The sequence below is a fragment of the Taeniopygia guttata genome, chromosome 18, assembly GCF_048771995.1.
Source record: "Taeniopygia guttata chromosome 18, bTaeGut7.mat, whole genome shotgun sequence".
Taxonomy (NCBI): domain Eukaryota; kingdom Metazoa; phylum Chordata; class Aves; order Passeriformes; family Estrildidae; genus Taeniopygia; species Taeniopygia guttata.
The window spans coordinates 9183309-9203418 of NC_133043.1; the positions used below are offsets into that span (position 1 = coordinate 9183309).

Here is a 20110-nt window from a genome sequence, read left to right on the forward strand (position 1 = left end):
TCTGTCCCGGAGACAGCCCCGAGCACGGCCGGAGATCGGCGGGACGCTCCCGGCTGTTCCCGCTCCGCGCCACATCCCGGTGGCCTCTCGGGGGGAACATCCATCCCATACCCTCGCCCAGTCCTTGCGGGCTGCAGTTTGTCCCAGCGCTGCTCCGATGTAGAGGGTGGAGAGATGTTCGGAGTAAAATAAAATCCCTCAATGGAACTGCGCGGGAAAGCAGGCATGGGAGAGGGAAGGAAACTGGCTTTGCAGTGGAAATGAGATACCAGCACTGTTCCCCCAGCTGCCTCTGAACCTGGTTCAGCACCCTAGAGCTGGGGTTCCGAGGTGGAGGAAGATGGAGGGAACTCCAGGGATTTGCTCTGCCCTGGCTCCATGTTCTCTGCTCATGGACGGAGAAGCAGAAGTAGCTGCAGAGAACCAGGAGCATGTGAGACCCTGAGGTTTGGGCTCAGCCAGGGCAGAGCCAGGCAGCAACCACCCTGGGCTGCTGGTGCCAGGCGGGGCTGCCTCCTGGGATTGTCCCTTGAGGGTGGCACAGAGGTGGCTCCCAGTGCAGGGCCTGGCTGAGGTTCCTGGGCAGAGGTCCTCAGGGCAGCCAGGATCACACTTAACTGAGCTGCAGACAGGCAAGCAAGGAGGGGACAGCTGCATGCCGTGGGACACGTCTCTCCCAAGGCACTCTGCCCCAAAACCCTGCCCAGGGACCTCAGCGGCCGCAGAACCCCCTGTGTGCTCGGGGTGGCCATGCTCCAGCTCCGTGGGACACAGCTGGGAGCGCAGGGTGGGCTCATTTGTTCCCTCCACTCGGCTGAGCATTCGCCTGTGGCCTCTCAGCGCTGAGAAAAGCGGCGGAGAGGAATCCCACGGCGACAAATGCCTTCGGAGAGGAAAAGCAGGGCAAGCCCCTGGTGTTGTGGTACAGCCCCAGTATGGGGGGCTGTCGCCCGTGTCACAGCCGTCCCCTTGGGAAGGGGGCTGTGAGCAGCACAGCCCCACAATGAGCTTTTTGGAAGGGCAGATGCACATTTTGGGTACCCTGCGCTCAGTCAGGAAACAAAACCCAGCTCCAGCAGGGCTGGTTTGAGCATGGGACCGTGATAAGGAAGAAAGGCAACAGCAAAGGAAACGGCTGAAGCTGCTTTTGGGTCCAACAGTGCCCACAGGATGGCAGGGCACAGGCAGGACCGTGGCGCCCCAGGCTGCTCCTCCTGCCCTTTGCATCTTGGAGCGAAGTTAAAGGAGCTCAGGCAGGAGCGGGGAAAGAGAAAAGAGCCAATGTCTGTTTGTGTTGAAGCCATCCAGCATTTTTTTTGCAGACATCAGCCAAGCGGCAGCAGCAATGCCATTGGTGGGAAGACTGAGTTATTTGGGGAATGCTGGACTCCGCACCATGAGAACAGCAGGGGAGGAGGTTGGTTTTAATTTAACAGGCCATGTTTACTCTTCCCCTCTCACCTTTGGTCTGTCTGAAATGTGCAATGAAAGCCCTCCCCGGCAGGGAGGAAGGGAGGAAGGGGCCCTGGGTGCTTCCCCCTCCTCAGGGCTGCTCCCAGGGCCCCCCGGCCCCGCTGCTCTGCAGCGCCTGTGTGCCGCAGCCTCCCACGTTGCAGACCCAGGGCAGGGATTTCTCACGCAATAAACAATCCGACAGATGCAAAGCCTCAAAAAATGCCCAGCTTTAATCTGTAAACTTGCAAAGACAGACCCAGGGGCAGAGCAGAGGTGAAGGAGGCACCGGGGCAGGCGAGGTGTGAGCAGTCAGGTGCAGGGCCAGGGAAGGTGCAGATGGGGACAGATGTGCTGGACAGTCCCTACGTGCAGTGCCATACCCTGCACAGCTGCTCTCTGCATCAGTGCTTCAGCTACATAACTAAATATTCACCATCTGACTGCTCTGGGTAGTGCTCAGGGGAATGGACAGTGTGCTTGAGGGAGCAGCAAAGCTGGGCTGAGCACCAGGGATGTCCCTGAGCCCCACCAGTGCCCAACGGAGCAGTGGTTGCTGGCTGAGGGCTCTCGGGCATCTGGTCTCCAGAAAGTGGGTTCCAGCTGCTATTTGCCACTAGCAGGAAGGCAGAGCTGTGTTCCATGGACAGTGATGGGAGAGAAAGCCAGCCTGGCCTGTGAGGCAGCAGGGCTGAAGCATCACCCCAGGTAATGCCACCATGGGCATCTCCTGCATGAGGCTGGAGATGGTTCAGTCTGGAGGCATTGAAATGGAAAAGCCTTTTCTTGTTTAAAAAAATAATAAATTCTGTAATTTCTGTGGCTGCAACACGGGGGAAGCAAAGTTTTTCCAAATTGCTGTCTGTACCAGAAGTGCCCCAAGCATTGCTAGGATGCTCCCAGGGGAATTATTTCACTTCTCACACCAGCTGTGTGGGCAGGGAGCAGGTTTGGCTAGACCCTTCCCCATCCCAGCCCTTCCCTCGAGCAGAGCCAGGATACAATAGGGACATCATTGCATTTGTGGTGGCAGGAGGATAAAAGCCTTTGGCAGCAACAGCAGAAATGAGGAGCCCCAGCTGATTGTGGGCACTGGGGTGTGGGGCAGCCCGGGGGGACAGAGCTGAGGTTCCTTGGAGGGAAGCCAGAGCCTGGCAGCACCAGGGACATGGGCCTGGACCCTTCCAGCTGGACAACAGCAGCACTGTGAGCAGGAATAGCTGCAGGGGAGGACAGGGCTAGGGGCTGCAGGGGGGCTCATCCATGGCACAGCCCCTCCAGCTGCTCCAAGGGTCTCCGTGAGGTGTGTGGCTGTGTCCTGCACACGTGGTGGAGGTGATGGATCACCATGGCTTGCTGGCCAGGCTGGCAGTCACCACACCATAGTGATTCCCACGGTGGCACACAGGTCATTGCTCTGCAGGGCAGCAGGATTTGAATCCCAGCACCAGGACAAGGGACTCCTCATGGACTTGGCTCCACTGTGCTGTGCCATCCACCTTGGCTTGTCAGAGCTTGGTTCCCTCCGGTGCTTGAGGGCAGGATTGGGCCCCCCTCTGCTTCCCAGCTGGGCCCCCAGGCCTGCCAGCTCCTCTGGGCCACCCTCAGGAGAAGGCACAGCAGCTGGATTTCTTCTTCTGTGCCTCGATGTACTCGTGGATCTGGAAGTGAGGCTCATCCAGCGGCTGCCCCGCACGCTGCTTCAGCTCCCTAGGGTGGTGGGGCTGTGTGACCCTCTCCCACACCATGCTGGTGTGTGGGAGGTGGTGGGGCTGCAGGGGACACCTTCCTTGCACAGTCCCCTGGCCCCAGGTACTCACTTGGCAATGGCCAGGAAGGCCAGCTCCACGTTCATGCCTGTCTTGGCACTCGTCTCCATGAAAGGCACTCCATACTCCTGCAAGAGCAGCACCACCCCATCAGTGGCTATCACCAGGATGCCCTCCTGGCCCTCTGGATCATCCCTGTAGCCTGGACAAGGCTTGAGGGTCATCCCCTCCCTTCCTTACCCCAGGATTTGCATGCAAGTGACTGCTGTGCTGGCCTTGCAAGAGCCTGGGCACTCAGGAGGGATGGCACTGCTGCATGGGAGCCCTGAGGGACGTGAAATTCTCTGGGAGGGGTTTAAGTTGGGTTGGACCATGGCACAACTCACCCTGGCCAGTGATGCTCCCTCCTCTGTCCTCACAGCTCTCTCGCTGCTCACATCAGCCTGAAGGGAAGGAAAATGTCACCTCACACCTGAGCAGATGCCACCCTGGGGCACCTGGCAAACCAGCAGTGTGGGGTGCCAGGGCTGACAGCAACCAGGGGCAGCATGGATCCAGAAGTATCCACTGCCCACAGAATCTGGGATCTGTGCAGCATCTGGGACCTGGTGCCATTGGGGACATCAGGGGGCATCTGGGACCTGGGGACACTGAGGATGTCAGGGGACACCTGGGACATGGGGACACTGAGGATGTCAGGGGACACCTGGGACATGGGGACCCTGAGGACCTGGAGCAGTACCTGAGGGCATCCAGGACCCAAGGAGGCCCTGGTACCCTGTTGGGCATCATGCAGGATCTGGGGGACATCCAGTCCCAAGGGGAAATCCAGCACCCAGCAGCATCTAGGACCCCTGGGGAGATTCTGGGACCTGTTGGGCCTCTAGAGTTTGGGGTTACCTGAGGTCCAGGGGTGCATCCAGGCCCAGATGGGCATCCCACAGTCAGCAGCATCCCATACAAAGCATCCCTGGAGCCTCAGCCTCCTGCTGACCTGCTGGCTAGGGACACTGCCCTCCCCTGCCCCAAACCCTGGGAGCACCTCTGGGCTTGGCTGAGCCCAGAAAGAAGCAGAGCCCCGTCCCTGCACAGCCATGGGGATCCAAGGGCACGGCACAGCACACCCCAGGGGGGAGGGGACCCTGCAGGCACCTTATTGCCCAGCAGCATGATGACCACGTCCTTCTGGGCGTACTCGTGGATCTCTGTCAGCCAGGCCTGTGGGGCAGCAGGACTGTGTCGGGGTGAGGGGTACTCCTGTCCCTCCCAACTCAGCCCCCCACCCCTCAGTACCCCCCTCCCTTCCCTCTCAGCCCTCACATCCCCTCAGCACCCCCATCTCTCCCCCACAAGGACAGGGATAATGACTTTCCTTGGCACAGGAATTATTCCAGCAACACAAATAAGCAGTCCTGAAAACACCCTGTCTCCTGGCTACAGCCCAAGCCGTAGTTCACATCCTTCCCAAACCACGTTTTCTCCCTCAGTCATCCACCGTGTCCTTACACAAAACTCACCCAGCTGTGCAGTGCCCAGCCAGGTGCCTGGGATGAGCTCCCAGCTGGCTGGGTCTGCCCAGAACAGCCAGTGTTAGGGGTGAAGCAGGTTCCTGACTGCCCCAAGCACCCAGCCAGCCACACAGGGCACCCACGCAGGGCACCCACGCTCCCAGCCCCGGGGCAAACACTCCCAGCCCACGGTGGGACTCACACGGATGTTGTCAAAGGACATCTTGCTGGTGATATCGTAGAGCAGGAGCAGGGCTGGAGGGGAAGAGGCAGAGGTGTTGCTACACCGCAGGAATGTGCTCTGGATGGTCTCCCCAGCCCTGCTGGGCTCCAAACTCACCTTGGGCATCGCGGTAGTAGGCGTGGGTGACGCTGCGGAAACGCTCCTGTCCTGCTGTGTCCCAGATCTACCAAGAAACTGCCCTGGTGAGAACAGGGAGAGCGACCTCCCCCAGCTGGGTCTGCTCCTGTGGCTCCCAGCCCTGCCAGACCACCACGCTAAGCCTGAGGTGGGTTTCCATCTGGAAATTTCTTCCCCCTCCCAAAGCTCACCTGCAACTTCACCTTCACACCATCCACGGCCACCACTTTGTTCTGCAGGAGACAAGGAGAGCAGGTTTATCAGCCCAAAGCACGCCCTGGTGCCTGAGCTGGCACTCCCCAGCCCCTCAGCTGCTCTCCCTGGGCCGGTGGGATGAAGCCAGGCTGCCTGTGGGGCTGGACATGGAAACCTCATTGCTACACACCGTGGTCCTGACTGTTTGGCAGCTCCAGGGACATCCCAGAGCAGCAACCCCTCTAGTCAGAGTGAAGAGCAGAAGCAGCAGGGAGGAGCCAGCAGGATCCCAGCCTGCCTTGGATCCAGAGCCTCGTTCATCTCCTACAGCCAGAGTCCCTGTCCTCGCCTCCACATCCCCTAATGAGTCACTTAATGAGGCTGGCTGTCCAGCAAATCCCAGCAGCACCGACCTGCTCTGGCTCCTGCTGGGAAACTCTGGGATTGCAGCAGCCCCTGGGCAGTTGGCAGAGCTGCAGAAGTGGGGAGGCATGGAAGGACCACACATAATTTTGCATTTATTAATAACACCTTGGTGTGCTTTTATGCGTGCTCCCCAAAAAGCCCTGATCTTTCTGATGGAACTCTTCAGCTCCATGTGCTCAGGAACCACTGCTGCACTAAAAACTGAGCTTGTTTGCAGTAATTTAAGGGTTTTGGATGCTACAAATTGCCTGGGCACACTCACTGGGAGATGCTGGGTGTCCTGCTCAGGTTTTCTTACTGGTAGAGCCTCCTTCTTAAAGGAGGCAGTAAACACTGAGCTGAGGGGCTGCATGTAGCACACAGCTGTATCAGCATGGCAGGAGGAAATCTCCTGGGTCAGGATGCTTTGCTGGCTGAGACCAGGAAAGGAAAGAGGCATTTCCAGCTGAGCTGGGAAGGCAGCTAGTGAGGCTTAAGCAATCACTGTTCTCATCTCAGAAGCGCAGGGGCTTCTCTCCAGAGGCCAGGAAAAAAAGAAAATAAAAAACTACTGAAAAGCTATTTTAAGACTCTTAAAGAACCATACTTGCAGTCTGGAAAGAGAAGACCCCTATAAATAATTTGGTTGCTTGGAATTGTTTGAAATGGAAATTCAGCCCATGTGGTGATGACAGCATCTGAGCAAATGGGCTGGATAAAACAAAAGATGCCCTAGGAGAGATTACCTAGAGCAATGAGCCATGGAGGAGATGCTTGCACGAGGCACAGCAGGCACCTATGGGCTGGCAACACCTCTGGGGACACCAGCATTGACCCCAGCAGTGGGACACAGCAGATTTTCCTTCTTTCATGACTGTATCATAAGGACAGGCCTCATGGCCCCTTCAAACCAAGCCCACAGCCATCTCTCTCCCCCACCCCTGATCACCAAGCCCCCAGCTCCACCAAAAGCCAAAGCTAGGGCAGCAAAAGTGGCAGAGAAGTGGAGCAGCTGCAGCTGTGGGGGCAGAGGAAGCACTGACCACATCTGACACGTGTGGGTGGCTGTGGGCAGAGCCCTGCCCAGGGACACCCCCGTGACTTCCTTCCTGCTCTGCCCTGTGCTGCCACAGCTGTGCCTCCTGGATGCCCTCAGAGAGAGCCTGCAACTTCAGTTTGCTGAGCAGACAGCAGTGTGGGAGTTTAAACAGAATCTGGTAACCCTAACAACTTCTCAGCAGCCCATTTCAGCCCTTTCAAGGCATGAAATTACAGCAACCAGTGTTTGTCCCCCCCAGCTGTGGGCTTTGCCTGCATGGTGGGGTGCACTGGCTGCCCAGCACACACCCCCAGACCATGAACACAGCTGGGATGGGCTAAACATGGACTGTTTGCTGGTTTAAAGGTAAGAGGAAACAGTACCAGTGAACTCTTCCATCTATTACTGCTCTCCTAGGGAGGGGTGGAAGGGCTCCAGCGAGCACCTGCAGCTGGCTGGGAGATAATGGGGGTAGAGAGGCTGGGAACCCCCATTCCCCCTGCCCAGCAGCCTGTCCTGGCCAAGGTGCAGGTGGAGGGGGGCGAGGGGCTGGCAGCTGTGGTGGTCTCACCCGGAAATCTATGCCCACGGTGGCAATGAACATCCCGGAGAGAAAGGCCCCGTCCTTGAACTGCAGCAAGAAGCAGGTTTTGCCCACGCCCGAGTCTCCAAGCAACATCACCTGCAAGATGGGCGCAGGGAGAGATGTCAGCAGGACAGGGAGGGAGCAGCACCCCTGCCTGGTGCTGAGCCCTCCCCAGGTCCTTCTCTCCCTTTCTTTCTTTCTTTCTTTCCCCAGGGCTGGTCCTGATGGGTCTGGAAAGCCCCGTGGGAGCTGGGTGTGGGATGGGACCCCTGAGGGTGCAGCCAAGCAGTGCCCCAGGACAGCAGGGCAGCCCCCAGCCCCTAAAGAGGGGGAGAGCTGGTGTGAAAGCAAGTAGAGATCTCTCCTAGTCAGCCCAGCAGGCTCCTGAGAACCAGCCACAGCTCCCAAATGAGTGGAGACACCTCTGCCCACGCTTTGCCCCTGACCCGGGTGTGCCCAGCCCAAGGGCTGATGCATGGCTTGGGCAAACCCTGCGTGTCCGGGACTCTCTCCCTGGCAGTGCCTGCTGCAGACACCAGAGCAAACACGGTGCCTTTCCCCTCCTGCTAAGCAAACAGGATCAGCCCAGGCTCTCCAGCACTGCCAGACTCGGGCAGGGAGCAGCCAAGACCAATGCTGGGCTCCATAAGCACTGCCTTTCCTGCTGCTGTGTTCCTTCTGCCTACCTGCAGCAACCTGTTCCTGCCCAGCAATCATTAACCTGACTGCATCATTTTTTACCCTTATGAAAAATAGCAGCGAGCAGGATTTCAGCAGGAAGGTCCATCCCTGCATGCTCAGCTGACAGGATGCTGGAGCTTGTAAAATAAATCTCTGCAGCCCTGGGGCCATGGCCACCTTCCACAGGGATGGCACAGCAAATGCCAAAGCTGGTGCCTGGAAATGTTCTGCCTCCTGCGACCACTTTGCTGGTGAAATCCTTCCCCAGGGCTTGTGGGGAGCTGGGAACACTGCTCAGTTCTGCCTCCACCTCACTCTAGACCAAGCTGAAAACTGGTTTTCTCCCTCAAACATGGAAGTTTCCCTCCATGGAGAGGAGTCAGAGAGGGGAGGATAAAGGCAAAGGAATAAAAGCAGTTTAGAGAAGGTGGCAGTGTGCAGGACCACTTTGGAACCGGCTCAGTGAGGCAGCAGGGGGAGTCAGGGCTGACACCTTCAGTGCTGGGCTCAGCCTGGGGCTGTATATTAAATTTTGGGGGTAAAAGTTTCATCAGCCCTGAGCCTCCCCTGAGCTGCTCAGATGAGGAAGGTGCTCCTGGGGCAGCCCTTGGCTGGGCTGGGGTGGGGAAGGAGGGCTCCCCCTGCCCCAAGGCCTGGCAGGGGTGCAGAGACATTGCCATGCTGTGGTGTGGGTGAAGGGGGACCCTGGGCTGGATCCGGGGCTCAAGTTCTGTTCCCCCATCGGAGCCCTTGGGGTGCTGTGATGGCCTGGATGGGGTCCTGCTCTGAGGGGCTTCCAGGGGCAGAGTTTGGCCATGCTTCTCTCCTTTGGGAGCCCCCAAAAGTGCCGCTCCTGCAGCTGGTCCCTCCTAGTGCCACTGCCGGGCAGGGCCGCCCCCGGGGCACAGGCGGCACCCTCGGGGCAGGGATGGCTCCATCTCCACCTTCCGGGGAGGGAAAACCCCAATTTCTGCCCTGCTGCATCCGGGGCAGAGCAGGGCTGGGGGGACCAGCCGGGGCCACCGCCTCCTTCGCCTTCTTCCCCGTTTCGCCGCCGCTTCCCGGGATCGGGACCCTTCCTCAACCCCTCCGGGTCTGCCCCAAGCCGGGGAGCGACCCCAGACCTTCCCCCCGGCAGAGCTCGGGGGCTCCATCCCCGCTCGCCCCGCGCCTCCTCCCACCTTGACACGCAGTTCGGAATCCCGGGAGAGCGCCGGAGGATCCCCGCTGCTCCTCGGGGGATCCCCGCTGCTCCTCGGGGGATCCCCGCTGCTCCTCGGGGCATCCCCGCTGCTCCTCGGGGCATCCCCGCTCCCCTCCGGGCTCTCGCTCCCCGCTGCCCCATCGGGGCCGCCCATGGTGCGCTCCGAGCGGAGCCGCCGAGTCCCGGTGCCTGCGGGAGCCGCGGCCCCACCCGGCTTCCTCCTCCTCCTCTTCCTCCTCCTCCTCCTCCTCCCCGGCCGATGCCACCCCCGAGACGGTGCCCGGCCGCCTCCCTGCCCAGCCCGGGCACGGGATGAGGAGGAAGAGGCTGAAGAGTGGAAAGCTGCCCCACGGCACCCCCGCCCCACGGGTGCCGGGCTTTGCTGGCGGCTCCGGACACTGGGGCGGGAGAGGAGGAGCTGCTCCCCCCGCAAATGAGCAGGCACCTCGTCCCCCCCAGAATGTGGGGATGGTCTCCATCCTCGTCCCCCCCGGTGCTACCAAACCCCACCCTGTCACACCGGGACACTGGGAATGGCAGCTCCCAGTCCCACCCCACCAGCCCAGCCCAGGGTGGGGGGTTTGCCCCGTCTGCCGAGCCGGCACCTCCATCTCAGCCGGGATGTCTGCCAGGCCTCCCGCTCCCCCCGCAGCCCCCTGCGTCCTACACCAGTCTTTGGGGCCCAGCTCATACTGTGCTTCATTCAGGAAAAGCCCAAGCATGGGAATGTGGGAGAAATCCCTGGAGATGGATGTTGTGTTACCCAAAATCCCACCCCGTAAAAACCCATACAAGTCCATGCACTACAGCTGGTCAAGGTTTCAGCCTTACAGGCATCACGTCATGTATAGGAGCCTTGAGCCCTCCCTGATCCATTTTATCATCTCATCTCATCTCATCTCTTCTCACTCATCTCACTCACCTCACTCTCCCCCATCAGGGCTAATCTCAGGGCAGCCCATCCCTGCTCACACCGCTGGGATTCAGGGATGCAGGGCTCCAGTGCTGTGCCCCTTGCTGCTCTCTGGGTAGAGGCCACACGTGCCCACAGGAGGTCCAGTGGCAGAGATGCCCTCTGGAATGCCATCCACCTCCACATCTTCTGGGGCTGCTGGCCCCTGCCCCAGCCCGGGAAATAGAACCTGTATTTCCAGTCCTGTAACTGTGCTCAGACCCAGCTGGGGGATTTAGAGTTTATAGGTGCTCTTTGGCCAGGAAAGTGCCCACAGCTGGAGGCTGGAGGCACTTGGAGCTCCTGGAAGTGGCTGAGCTTCTCTGCAGCAAGATGGGGAGGGGGCTGGAAGCATATGGAAAACCATGCTCATGGAGTAGGCTGGGCAGGAGAAACACCTGGCTGAGCATCACTTCCACACAATGGCATTTGCTGGGGGAGAAACGAGGCAGCTGGAAGCTGGCAGAGATCAGTGGTGTGCCTGAGCCTCCTCTGTCTGCCCACAGCTCAGGCCCCTCAGCAGGGGCACCCTTGGCTGCTGGTCCCTGGGCTGCTTGGCCCCAGACCATCCCTGCTGGTGCCACATTTTTCTGCTTCCTTGGCTTGGACTAAAAAGAAAATTCCTGTGGGTATTCACATCCCCATAGGTAACAGGTCCCAAGCACTGTCCCTGTCCTGAGCTTGCCCAGGAGAGGGGACACACACATCAGAGCCACTTGAGACCCCACGGCAGCTCTGCAAATAGCTCTGGATGGCAGCCGAGTGCTTTTCCCAGGCACTGTCACCATCTGCCTGACTTTTTGCCAGGGCCCCAGGCTGGACACAGGCAGGACACAGGCTGGCATCTCCCTGGCAGAGCAGGGCAGCTCCAAAGGCAGCTTTCTGTGTGTGAAGGCTGCACTCAGACACGGCCCCACCAAGGGATTTGGAATATGGGGCTTTGTCCATCCTTCATCCCTCCCAGCAGTCCAAAGCATGCCAAGAAGCACAATGCCAAAACAAAGTCCTCATCCAGCAGCACCAAAGCAAAGAATCCAATTCTTTGTGCTTACCACAGATGCACAGATTCTGATTCCCCAAATAAAGCTGCTCCCCAAGAGCAAGTGCACAGCCCAGGGACCAAGGGCTGGGCTCTTACCGTAAACCCAATGCCCACGGTGGCAGAGAAGGAGCCAGGAATGAACTTGCCCTGGTCAAACTGGACCAGCAGTGATGTTTTCCCCACGCCACTGTCTCCAACCAGGATTGTCTGCAAGGACCAGATAAAGAGGCATCAGTGCAGGTGCAGGTGATGGGGGAGCTGGGGTCAGATATTTGGGTGGGTGTGCTGGGGGAATGTGGCAGCAAATGCAGCAGGATCAAGAAGGACCCACCCAGCCCCTGGGTCTGACACGTTTGGTTCTGCCACTTGCCCAGAGAGGAGTTTGCACCCCTTTGTCCATCTCTGTAATTAATAAAATGTTCTCTGGGATGAGCTTCAGGCCTGAAACCCACTGCACCCTGTCCAAGAGAGTGGAGATGGGAGGGAAAGTAAAGCACAGTGATGGAGAGTGAGCAGGAGAGAAGCTCCTACCCCAACTCAGGAAGCTGTGGGGCAGAAGCAGCCTTGGCTCACACAGGCCTGCTGGAAAACCTCTTTGGGAGGACTTTGGAGTCACTGGTTTAAGTCCAAAGCTGTTTAGTAAAGAGAGCATCTCCTGCAGCTGCTGCACACAGCTGCTGCCACAGCCAAGCAGCCCTGCCGGGTCACTGGGCTGACTTTGTGCTGCCTTCGTGTCATGGACCCACAGCACTCCCTCCTGGCAAAGTGATGGCTTTGAAGTCATGAGTTCTCCTGCCTCTCCAGCCTCCGGGGGAAGCTCCAGAGCGCTCCCATCGCTGAGCAGAAGGGATGAGGGAGCTGTGCCGCTGGGTGCCAGAGCTGCCACCTCTTGAGCAGCTCCCACACTGCCAGCCCATGGCCCTGGTACCCACCTGCACTCCTGGGGAGCTCATCTTCCCTTCTGCTCTACCTGTGTCCCTCAAAATCCCTGACCTAAGGGAGACCTGCAGTGCAAACAGAACCCCTCCCTTCCCTCTGCTGTATCTGGGTTTTGTTCACAGAGACACTGGCAAACATTCCCATCCTTTCAGGAAACCGAGGCACTTTCAACCCTTTTGCAGGACACAAATTAAAATAAATACTCTGCTACCAGTCTTCTTGCTTAGAAGTGGTTTGGGCTTTGTCTTTCAGGACAGGGTGTTCCTGAAGCTGCAGTTGTGGCAAACATGGAATGTCCCCTCTGTTACTGGTCCCTGGCAGCGAGGGGCTGGGACTAAAGCTCCCCAATCTCTGCATCCACCTCTGCTGCACTTGGCTGCATCTGTTTTACCCCTCCTTGCTTTGTGCTTGTGCAGCTCCAGCAGCTTCACTCCATCCTGCAACACCTCCATCCTTTGCCTCCAGCCTGAAGGTGCCTCAGGACCTCCCCAGTGTGCAGGGGAGCCTCTGTGCACATCTGGTCCTGTCCCAAAGTGCCCTGGGGTGTGACCAGTCCTGGCACTACTCCAGGCACTGCACTTCCCCTTGTAAAACACAGCAGCAGTGTGAAGGAATGTGTTTCATCAACGCCTGAACAGCCCCAGCAGATCAAGGCCTGATTCCATACACTGGGACACCACGTGGGATTCACAGCACTTGGTCCCAGGGTTCCTGCACCTCACAGATCCCAAAGAAGTGGGCTGAAACCAAAAGCCAAGGAGCCTGAGGACCACAAGCAATGCAGAGATGTGGACTGGCAGGAAATCAGCGTCCTGCCTTGCGTGAAGCACCACCCCCCAAACTGCCTGTTCCCACCCATACACATCAGTGAGTGCCTCCTCAGTGAATCAGCCCTTTCCCCTGGAGAGCACATCCCAACACTGACCTGGCCTGGGAAAGCCTGACCTGCTGAGCAGAGCTGTTGGCAGGAGGGAACCCTGCACCCCTGCCAGATGCACACTGCTGGGCAGCCCTGTGTGCTGAGAGAACACAGCCTGTGCCCACATCCACAGCCAGAGATTTCTCCCTCCTCCTGCTGGGCTGCTTGCAGGTCACTTGTGCATTCAGAGCAGCTGCATGAGATCTTAGGGAATGTGGGAGGAGGAAATCTCTGGGCCAGAGGATCTGGTTCACTCCTTTCCTGGGGGAGATTTCCCTGCCCAAACCCCCCTTGGCTCTTCCCTAGGGCCCAGACCTCTTCCCTGTGCAGAGAGGATATGCCCAGGAGCAGCTGGATAGGAAAAGCACTCCAAGAATTCATTACCATGGGGCTCCTGCACCTCAGTGCTGAATAATTTGGTGTTGCATACTATTTCCAGGGAAAATACTGATGCTGGGATGTGCAACAAGACTGGGTGCACCCTGCAGTGCTGTCTTTGGGAGCAGTTAATGCAGAGAACAGCATTAATTATGAAGGGAGAAGAGCTGGTTGGAATGAGCAACAGAAAGCCTGCAGAGCCAAGGGTTTACATGTACAAAAGGCAGATTCCTCTATTAATAATTTAAATGGGATTCATAATAGAGACAACTCATGAATTGCTTCATGACTTAATAATAACAGTAAGTTTTGGCCTGGATCAGCCAAGAGATATTCCTAATGACTTTAGGCAAAGCTCATGGGCTCTGTGGAGAGAGCACAGTATAAATCACTGTAGCCTTCCTGCTCACCAAATAAACAAAAAATAAGAACAAAAAAACCACTGCAGGGAAGATGTGGCTTCTTAGCCCTTGAAATCTCAGTCTGAACAGGACTGAGTCATGACAGTAAAAAGTCTCCCAGAGATGAAGTTCCATGGCTGTCCTGACTCTTCCCCCATTCTCAGCCACAGACAGACCTACTCCACACCTTCTCATCCCCCCAGGTTTTCCCAGTTTGGTTTGTTTGGTCTTGGGTTTTGTTTGTTTGTTTTTGTTATGGTTTTTGTGGTTGGTTGTTTTTGGTTTGGTTTGGTTTGGATTTTTTGGGGGTGAGTTTGGTTTGTTTTTTTTGTTTGTTTGTTTGTTTGGTTTTTTTTCATGGAAAACAAGTAAAATGTTGCACTATTCCTTTTGGTGCTGTCGATCCTCTCTGCCTGGTGGTGTGGAGATGGAACAGTGCTTTGCCAGGGCTGGGTAAGGTACAGAGGGAAACCTTACCAAGATCTGGAGACTCACTTGGTGACAGTCCCACATCATCACTGCTGAACCCAGTGCACTCAAAGCAATCCTTTCCAGCTAAAGGAAATGATTCCCACTGGGTGAGCAGAGGTAACCTGACTTCTCCACCACCCACAGCCCCAGAGAAAAGCAGGTACACCTTGTAACACCCTCCTGAAAAGACTTGAATGTCTTGTCTGCCTGCTCTGCCTTAGGGGAAGAGCAAATATCCTTCCCTACATCTTGAGTTCATTTCGGTGCTAATTCAAACATAGATTGATCACTTCCAGTCAAAATCATTGCTGGCTTGGCATGGACTGCAGGGACAAGGCAAAATAATTCAAACTTCCCATACTTGCAAGGAAAAGAGATCTTTTGGTCTAACCTGCCAAGGGAAGAGAGGTTTTGCACAGCTGTCAAGGCAGTGCAGGGAGGCAATGGGTGCAATTCTGGTGCCAGCCAAGTGGGAGGAGATCTGGGACAGTGCCCGTGGGCTGAGGTTGTCTTCCCAGCTCATTTTTGAGATTTAACATGCAGAACCTGGGCCTGAGATAAATATAGCTAATGGAAGCCTGACAGGGTAAAACCCCAGTCCGGGGATGCAGGGAGGGGAGAAGTGCCCTCCACAGGCTCTGGTGTCGCTCTCAGGGAGCTGATGAAGCCCCAAACCCACAGGTTTGTGCCCAGATGAGCAGAATTTATCACAACAAATGTGGCAAATGTGTACATTCCCCCAGCACAGCTGCCTGCAGAGCTCAGCTGGGACAGAGCACTGGAAGAGGTCTGAGGGTGAAGACATGTCTGCTTTCAGCCCCTCAGCACCCCACTCTCGTGGCCTCTCAGGCTGAGACTCTCAGTTCCCGAGACTTATTTTTAACCTGCTCTTTATATAAAATTGTGCTGCCTTCCCCCTGCTCCAAGCATTTCTCCAGGGATGGAGTTGGATGATGCTGGAAGATGCTCTGTGCCACAGGGACAGCTCAGGGCTGTCCCCACCTGCCCAGACACTATTTCACCATGGCCAGGGCACTTATACCAGCTTGAGAGGCAGCCTGGAGCCCCTGCCTGCCTGGCTGGGCCCTTGCCTTGGCACAGGCTGTACCTCAGCCCTGCAGACGTGAGCTCTCGGGCTGTGCATCAAACAAAACCTGGCTCAGATCATGCAGGAGATCCCTGTTTGCAACCCCCTGTTAACACCTTGGATCAACCACAGACAAGGAACACATCCCTCTGCCTTCGGGTCTTGATCCAGCTCAATGGATCCAGGAATCACAGAGGAGGCAGAATTATTTGGCAATGGGTCAAACCACCTGAGAGCAGAATTCATCATTTTGTATCAAGCAAAACTATTCTGGAACAGCCCAGAATAAACCTCTGCTGTTCCTGCTTTGGTTAGCTCCTGGCCCATTTCCTCCCCAGGCCTGGGTTTAGCCACCAACCAGAAATAATTTAATCCTTGTCTCCAGACTGCAAAGCTCTCTTGAGGTTTTTCAACACATCTGAAATGTGATTGCTTGCTCAGACACGAGATCTAGTGAGGTATTTGCTGCCTCACTTCCCTGGAATGAAAGCAGCCTTGTTTCTGCAAGACAAGCAGCCCAGCCAGGAAAGGCAGAGGAATACCAAGGGAGACAGCAGGGAACATGGGACTGGAATGGTTTTTTGCCTGGGCAGGTCTTCTGCCCAGAGCCTCATTTCCACCACTGCAATTCCTCAACTGCTGCAGCTGCTTCCTGGAGAGGAGAGAGTTAAAGCTTTGCAAAGAATCAAAGTTTCTCAAGTCATCCCTGGAGGCACGTTCTATGTATTTCATGTACAACAGAAATGAGAGCTGCTAGTAATTGATATTTTTTCTACTAATCAAGGGCTGGGCACCTTTCCCTGAGTACAGCAGGATACAGATCAGACCGGGATTTGTGAAGAGGGATCCGCAGAACCCCAGCCCTGATTTTCCCGAGGGTGCCAGTTCCTGCACAGTCACTGGGGACTGCAGGAATGCAGTGCGAGGACAGCAGGAAGGAGTGATGGGTGGATCTGTGATAAATCAGCATCTCCTCCATCACTCCAGGAGTTGCAGGGCAGCGCCTGACTGCAGAGAGCAAAATCGCTGCTGCTGCTGTCCCCGCAGCAAAGCTGGAGCGCCCCAGTTTGTCAGGGACACCACCAGTCCTGACCACCCTCCCTGCAACCGCAGTACAAAACACAGCCCCAGAACACCGCAAAAAGAGCATTTCAAAGCAGCGAGGGCAGGAAGGGATGTCTCTATGACACGGCTATTTCATGGCAGGGAAGTCCCGGCTCATTAATCTGCTTCTGGCAAAAAGAGCCGCGGGGTTCAGCTGCTCCCGACCAGCAGTCCTGGCTTCCCAAACACGCCGAATCCTGCCACCCCCTGCCCACCATCAGCCGGGATGTGCTGGGACCGGGGCCAACCTGCGGGCTGCCCATCCCCGCAGCGGGGAGAGAGCTGCCGCCGCACCGGGAGACGAGGAGCGAGGAAGGCAGAGGGACGGAATTTGTCGGGAAGTTCAAGCGGGAGCCCTGCCCCTTCTACCCCCTCTGCAGCCCGCTCCCGGGTGCCCCCATCCCCATCCCCATCCCCATCCCCATCCCCATCCCATCCCCATCCCATCCCCATCCCCATCCCCATCCCCATCCCCATCCCCATCCCCATCCCATCCCCATCCCCACCTTGTGCAGCAGTGCCTCGTTGTAGCCGTCCCCCCTCGGGCCGGCGGCGGGGGTCTCCATGCCCGGGGGGGTTTGGGGGTGCCCGGTTCGGCCCTGAAGCACCGCGGACAGCGCCGGTCCCGCTCAGCACCGCGGGCAGCGCCCGCCCCGCCCGGGACCGCCCAGCCCGGTTCGGCCCCGTGCGGCACCGCAGGACAGCGGCGCTCGGGGCTCGGGGGTCGGTGCTCAGTGCTCGGTGCTGGGTGCTCGGGGGTCGGTGCTCGGGGCTCGGTGCTCGGTGCTCGGTGCTCGGGGGTCGATGCTCGGTGCTCGGGGCTCGGTGCTCGGGGCTCGGTGCTCGGTGCCGCCCGTAGGATGCAGCGGCCGGTCCCGCCCGGGGGCGGGGAGGCGCCGGGAGCTCCCCCCACACCGGCAGATCCCTCCGGGCACAGCTCCGGTCCTTGCCCACCTCCCCTCCCCATCTCTGCCCCGCCCCAGAGCCCCTCGGCTCGCACAGCCCGCTTTACCCCGACAGGTCCACTTTGGGATTCCACTTTACAGGACTCTGCTTAGAGTAAAAAAATTGTTATTAGAAACAGGATGAAGCTGTGCCTAAACCTGAAGGGGACAGTTAATATCTTGTTGAGATCGTTTTCTTTACAACTCCCTTTAGAGCAATCTGATGTTGTTGATTGCACTGGAAATAAATTAATCTTTACTCAGAAGTTTATTTAAGACAGACTCGATTCAGTCTCCAATTCCCTCCTTCCAGAGCAGCAGATGGCCTCAAGCCAGAGGAGCAGACCATGGTTCCAAGAGCCATCTGCACCCATCCCATTGCTGTTTGACTGTCTGGGCCTGACATTGCTAATTATATCTGCCCATTATTTCTTCTGACTGCAGAGATGGTTCTGCTGGGTCAGATGATTGGACTCAGAAACAATAGCCAGAAAAAAAATTAAAACCTGATAAGGACAGTGGCGTTCAGGCTTGCCTGAGGCTAAAAAGCCCAACCCAACCCAGACCATCCTGCAGCCAGACCATGGCCTCATGCACTGGAACACAGTCGACAGCACAAAAACAAATGATATCACAGCCCCTGGTGTCTGGATCAGAAAATAAACAAGTGGTCAGCATAGTGCACACACCCCACAGCAGGCAGGGCCAAGAAGAGAGTAGCAAACCTCAAACCTCAACAAAGCCAGGGCAACCTTAAATACACCAAGAACTTGTCAAAACTCCCAAACTCCCACGGATGTCAGCACAATCCTTCCTGTAGATGCCCCAGTGCATGCTCAGCCTTCTCCTACCCCAGAGCAGGGTACTGCCTGCCCCAAGCTGTCTGCTGGGCCCCACAGCCCCCAGAGACCCCCCCAGGGACTGCACAGCTCTGCCCTTGGCACCCAAACTGGGCAGCCACTCAGGCAAAGCTCTCCTGGAAGGTGGGGGTGAAGAGAAGGGTAAGCCCCCAACCCCTCACTAGGTCTGAGGCTCCAGGTCTGCTTATCCCTGGGTGGGAATTTGTGGCAGGTCCCTGTTGCAGGAGAAGCTCTGGGGCTCAGAGAGCATTCTCTGGCTTTTTTGCTCCAGCAACATTTGTTAACTACCCTGAGTCACAAAGGAGAGCAGGAGGGACTGAAGAGCTTCGCAGAGCCAAGTTGTCCATTCCCTCTGCAGGCACTGGCGTTGCACCAGAGACTCACTCAGCCCTGCAGGTTTAACCTCACTCAGAGGGAAAACAATTCTCCTGTCTATCATGGTATCTCCAAATGTAATGCAGCCTAATGAGACAGTACAAATTGCTGGCAAAACACGGGCAGCAGCACACCCTGGCCCTGCTCCAAGGCCTTTATCTCACTTTACCAAGCTGGAGCACCTGCCCCATTGAAGATAAGTGATAGCAGCAGCTTTATCAGAGCCCAGAATCCCAACACTGCATCCCTGCCTCCCTTCATACACCGAGGAATGCATTTCCCCACCACCCAGAGCAAACCACTTGCTCCACCAGCCTCCCCCAGACCCCCGAGCAAGTGCTGACTAGCTGAAATCAATGCAGAGCAATGAAATCAGAGGAAATTACCTGTAAATTGAAGTGATTCCAAATAAACCTGAAACCTAGATCCATTGTTTGGTGTGTTTGCTCACAGATTTTATCTCTGGTAGCTTAATTACTTGTGTATTTGCCTTGAGAAGTACAGCTCTAACAGTGGAAGACTTAAATACAGCTCAGGAGTTTCTGCTTCACTGTCCTGGCCTGCTCCTGCTTGTTCTCTGCTGCCCAACCCCATTAACTGCTGTAGTATCTCCCTGGATTGCCTGTACAAAACATCTGGGGGAAACTGGAGCCTTGCTGAACTCATTCCTTCCCCATGAGCTAGGAAGGAATCAGAATTTCATCCTCTGCATCCACCGAGTATGGATTCTTAATTTCTTTGCATTAAATAACCCCTACCTTGGCCCTTTCTGGGTAAGTCCAGCCCCAGGTGGAGTCCTGAGCAAATCCTCCACCACAACAAATTCGGTGAGTATGTTTTGCCACTTTTACTGGCTTTGCTGAATCAGGAGATCTGGGAATGATCCAGATTTATCTTGGGTATCTGAGGTGGCAGCAGAAAGGAGAGATCAGACAGTGCCTGCTCAATCAGCCAGCACTAAAGGAGCTACAATATAATACTCAGCCTTATCTCCTAAGGACAATTTCACCAAACTTGCAAAATCTGCATGTGAAGAACAGACTGAAACGACCTGATTATTTTTCAAAGGCCCTAGATGAAATAACAGAACTGGGGATTGGAAATATCATTGAAGTCCAGGGAAGACAGGACACTGGAAAGGCTCAGCCGTGGTGGTGGGTGATACAGTGGGGTGAGAACTGGGGAAGATCTGTTCTTGCTGGGCCCTGAACCAAGGAGATGCACGCTCTGATTGATTCAATTACTGCCTGTCTCAGCAAGGCTTTGAGGCTTTTCCTTGGGACCAACCCCACAGAGTAAACCCAGATTCACGATCTTGCAGAACGGGAGCAAAAGCAGCGTCTGATGGCGTGGGGAGGGTCCTGTTGCTGCAGGGAAGGGACTGGGAGCGCTGCCAGGGGCAGGCAAAGGCTGCAGGGCACGGGTGCCAGCTGATGCC

The 20110-nt window shown here is 56.7% G+C and overlaps 1 protein-coding gene across 3 annotated transcripts; it reads right to left on the bottom strand.

The window, feature by feature from the left end:
* Positions 1-1658: 1658 nt before the first annotated feature.
* On the bottom strand, positions 1659-17220 carry RAB37 (RAB37, member RAS oncogene family). 3 transcript variants are annotated; one of them, XM_030287743.4, is made up of 10 exons: positions 17000-17220; positions 11291-11401; positions 7301-7411; positions 5282-5323; positions 5070-5136; positions 4932-4984; positions 4374-4439; positions 3608-3664; positions 3273-3349; positions 1659-3162 (listed from the first exon to the last, which is right to left on the bottom strand). In XM_030287743.4, the coding sequence occupies exons 1-10, from the start codon at positions 17057-17059 to the stop codon at positions 3057-3059; spliced, it is 750 nt and encodes a 249-aa protein (XP_030143603.4). In that variant the 5' UTR covers positions 17060-17220; the 3' UTR covers positions 1659-3056. The 3 variants fall into 3 exon arrangements, with proteins under 3 accessions (XP_030143603.4, XP_030143604.4, XP_072793153.1); XM_030287744.4 differs by lacking the exon at positions 7301-7411 and having other exon boundaries at positions 17000-17219; XM_072937052.1 differs by lacking the exon at positions 5282-5323 and having other exon boundaries at positions 17000-17218.
* Positions 17221-20110: the final 2890 nt, after the last annotated feature.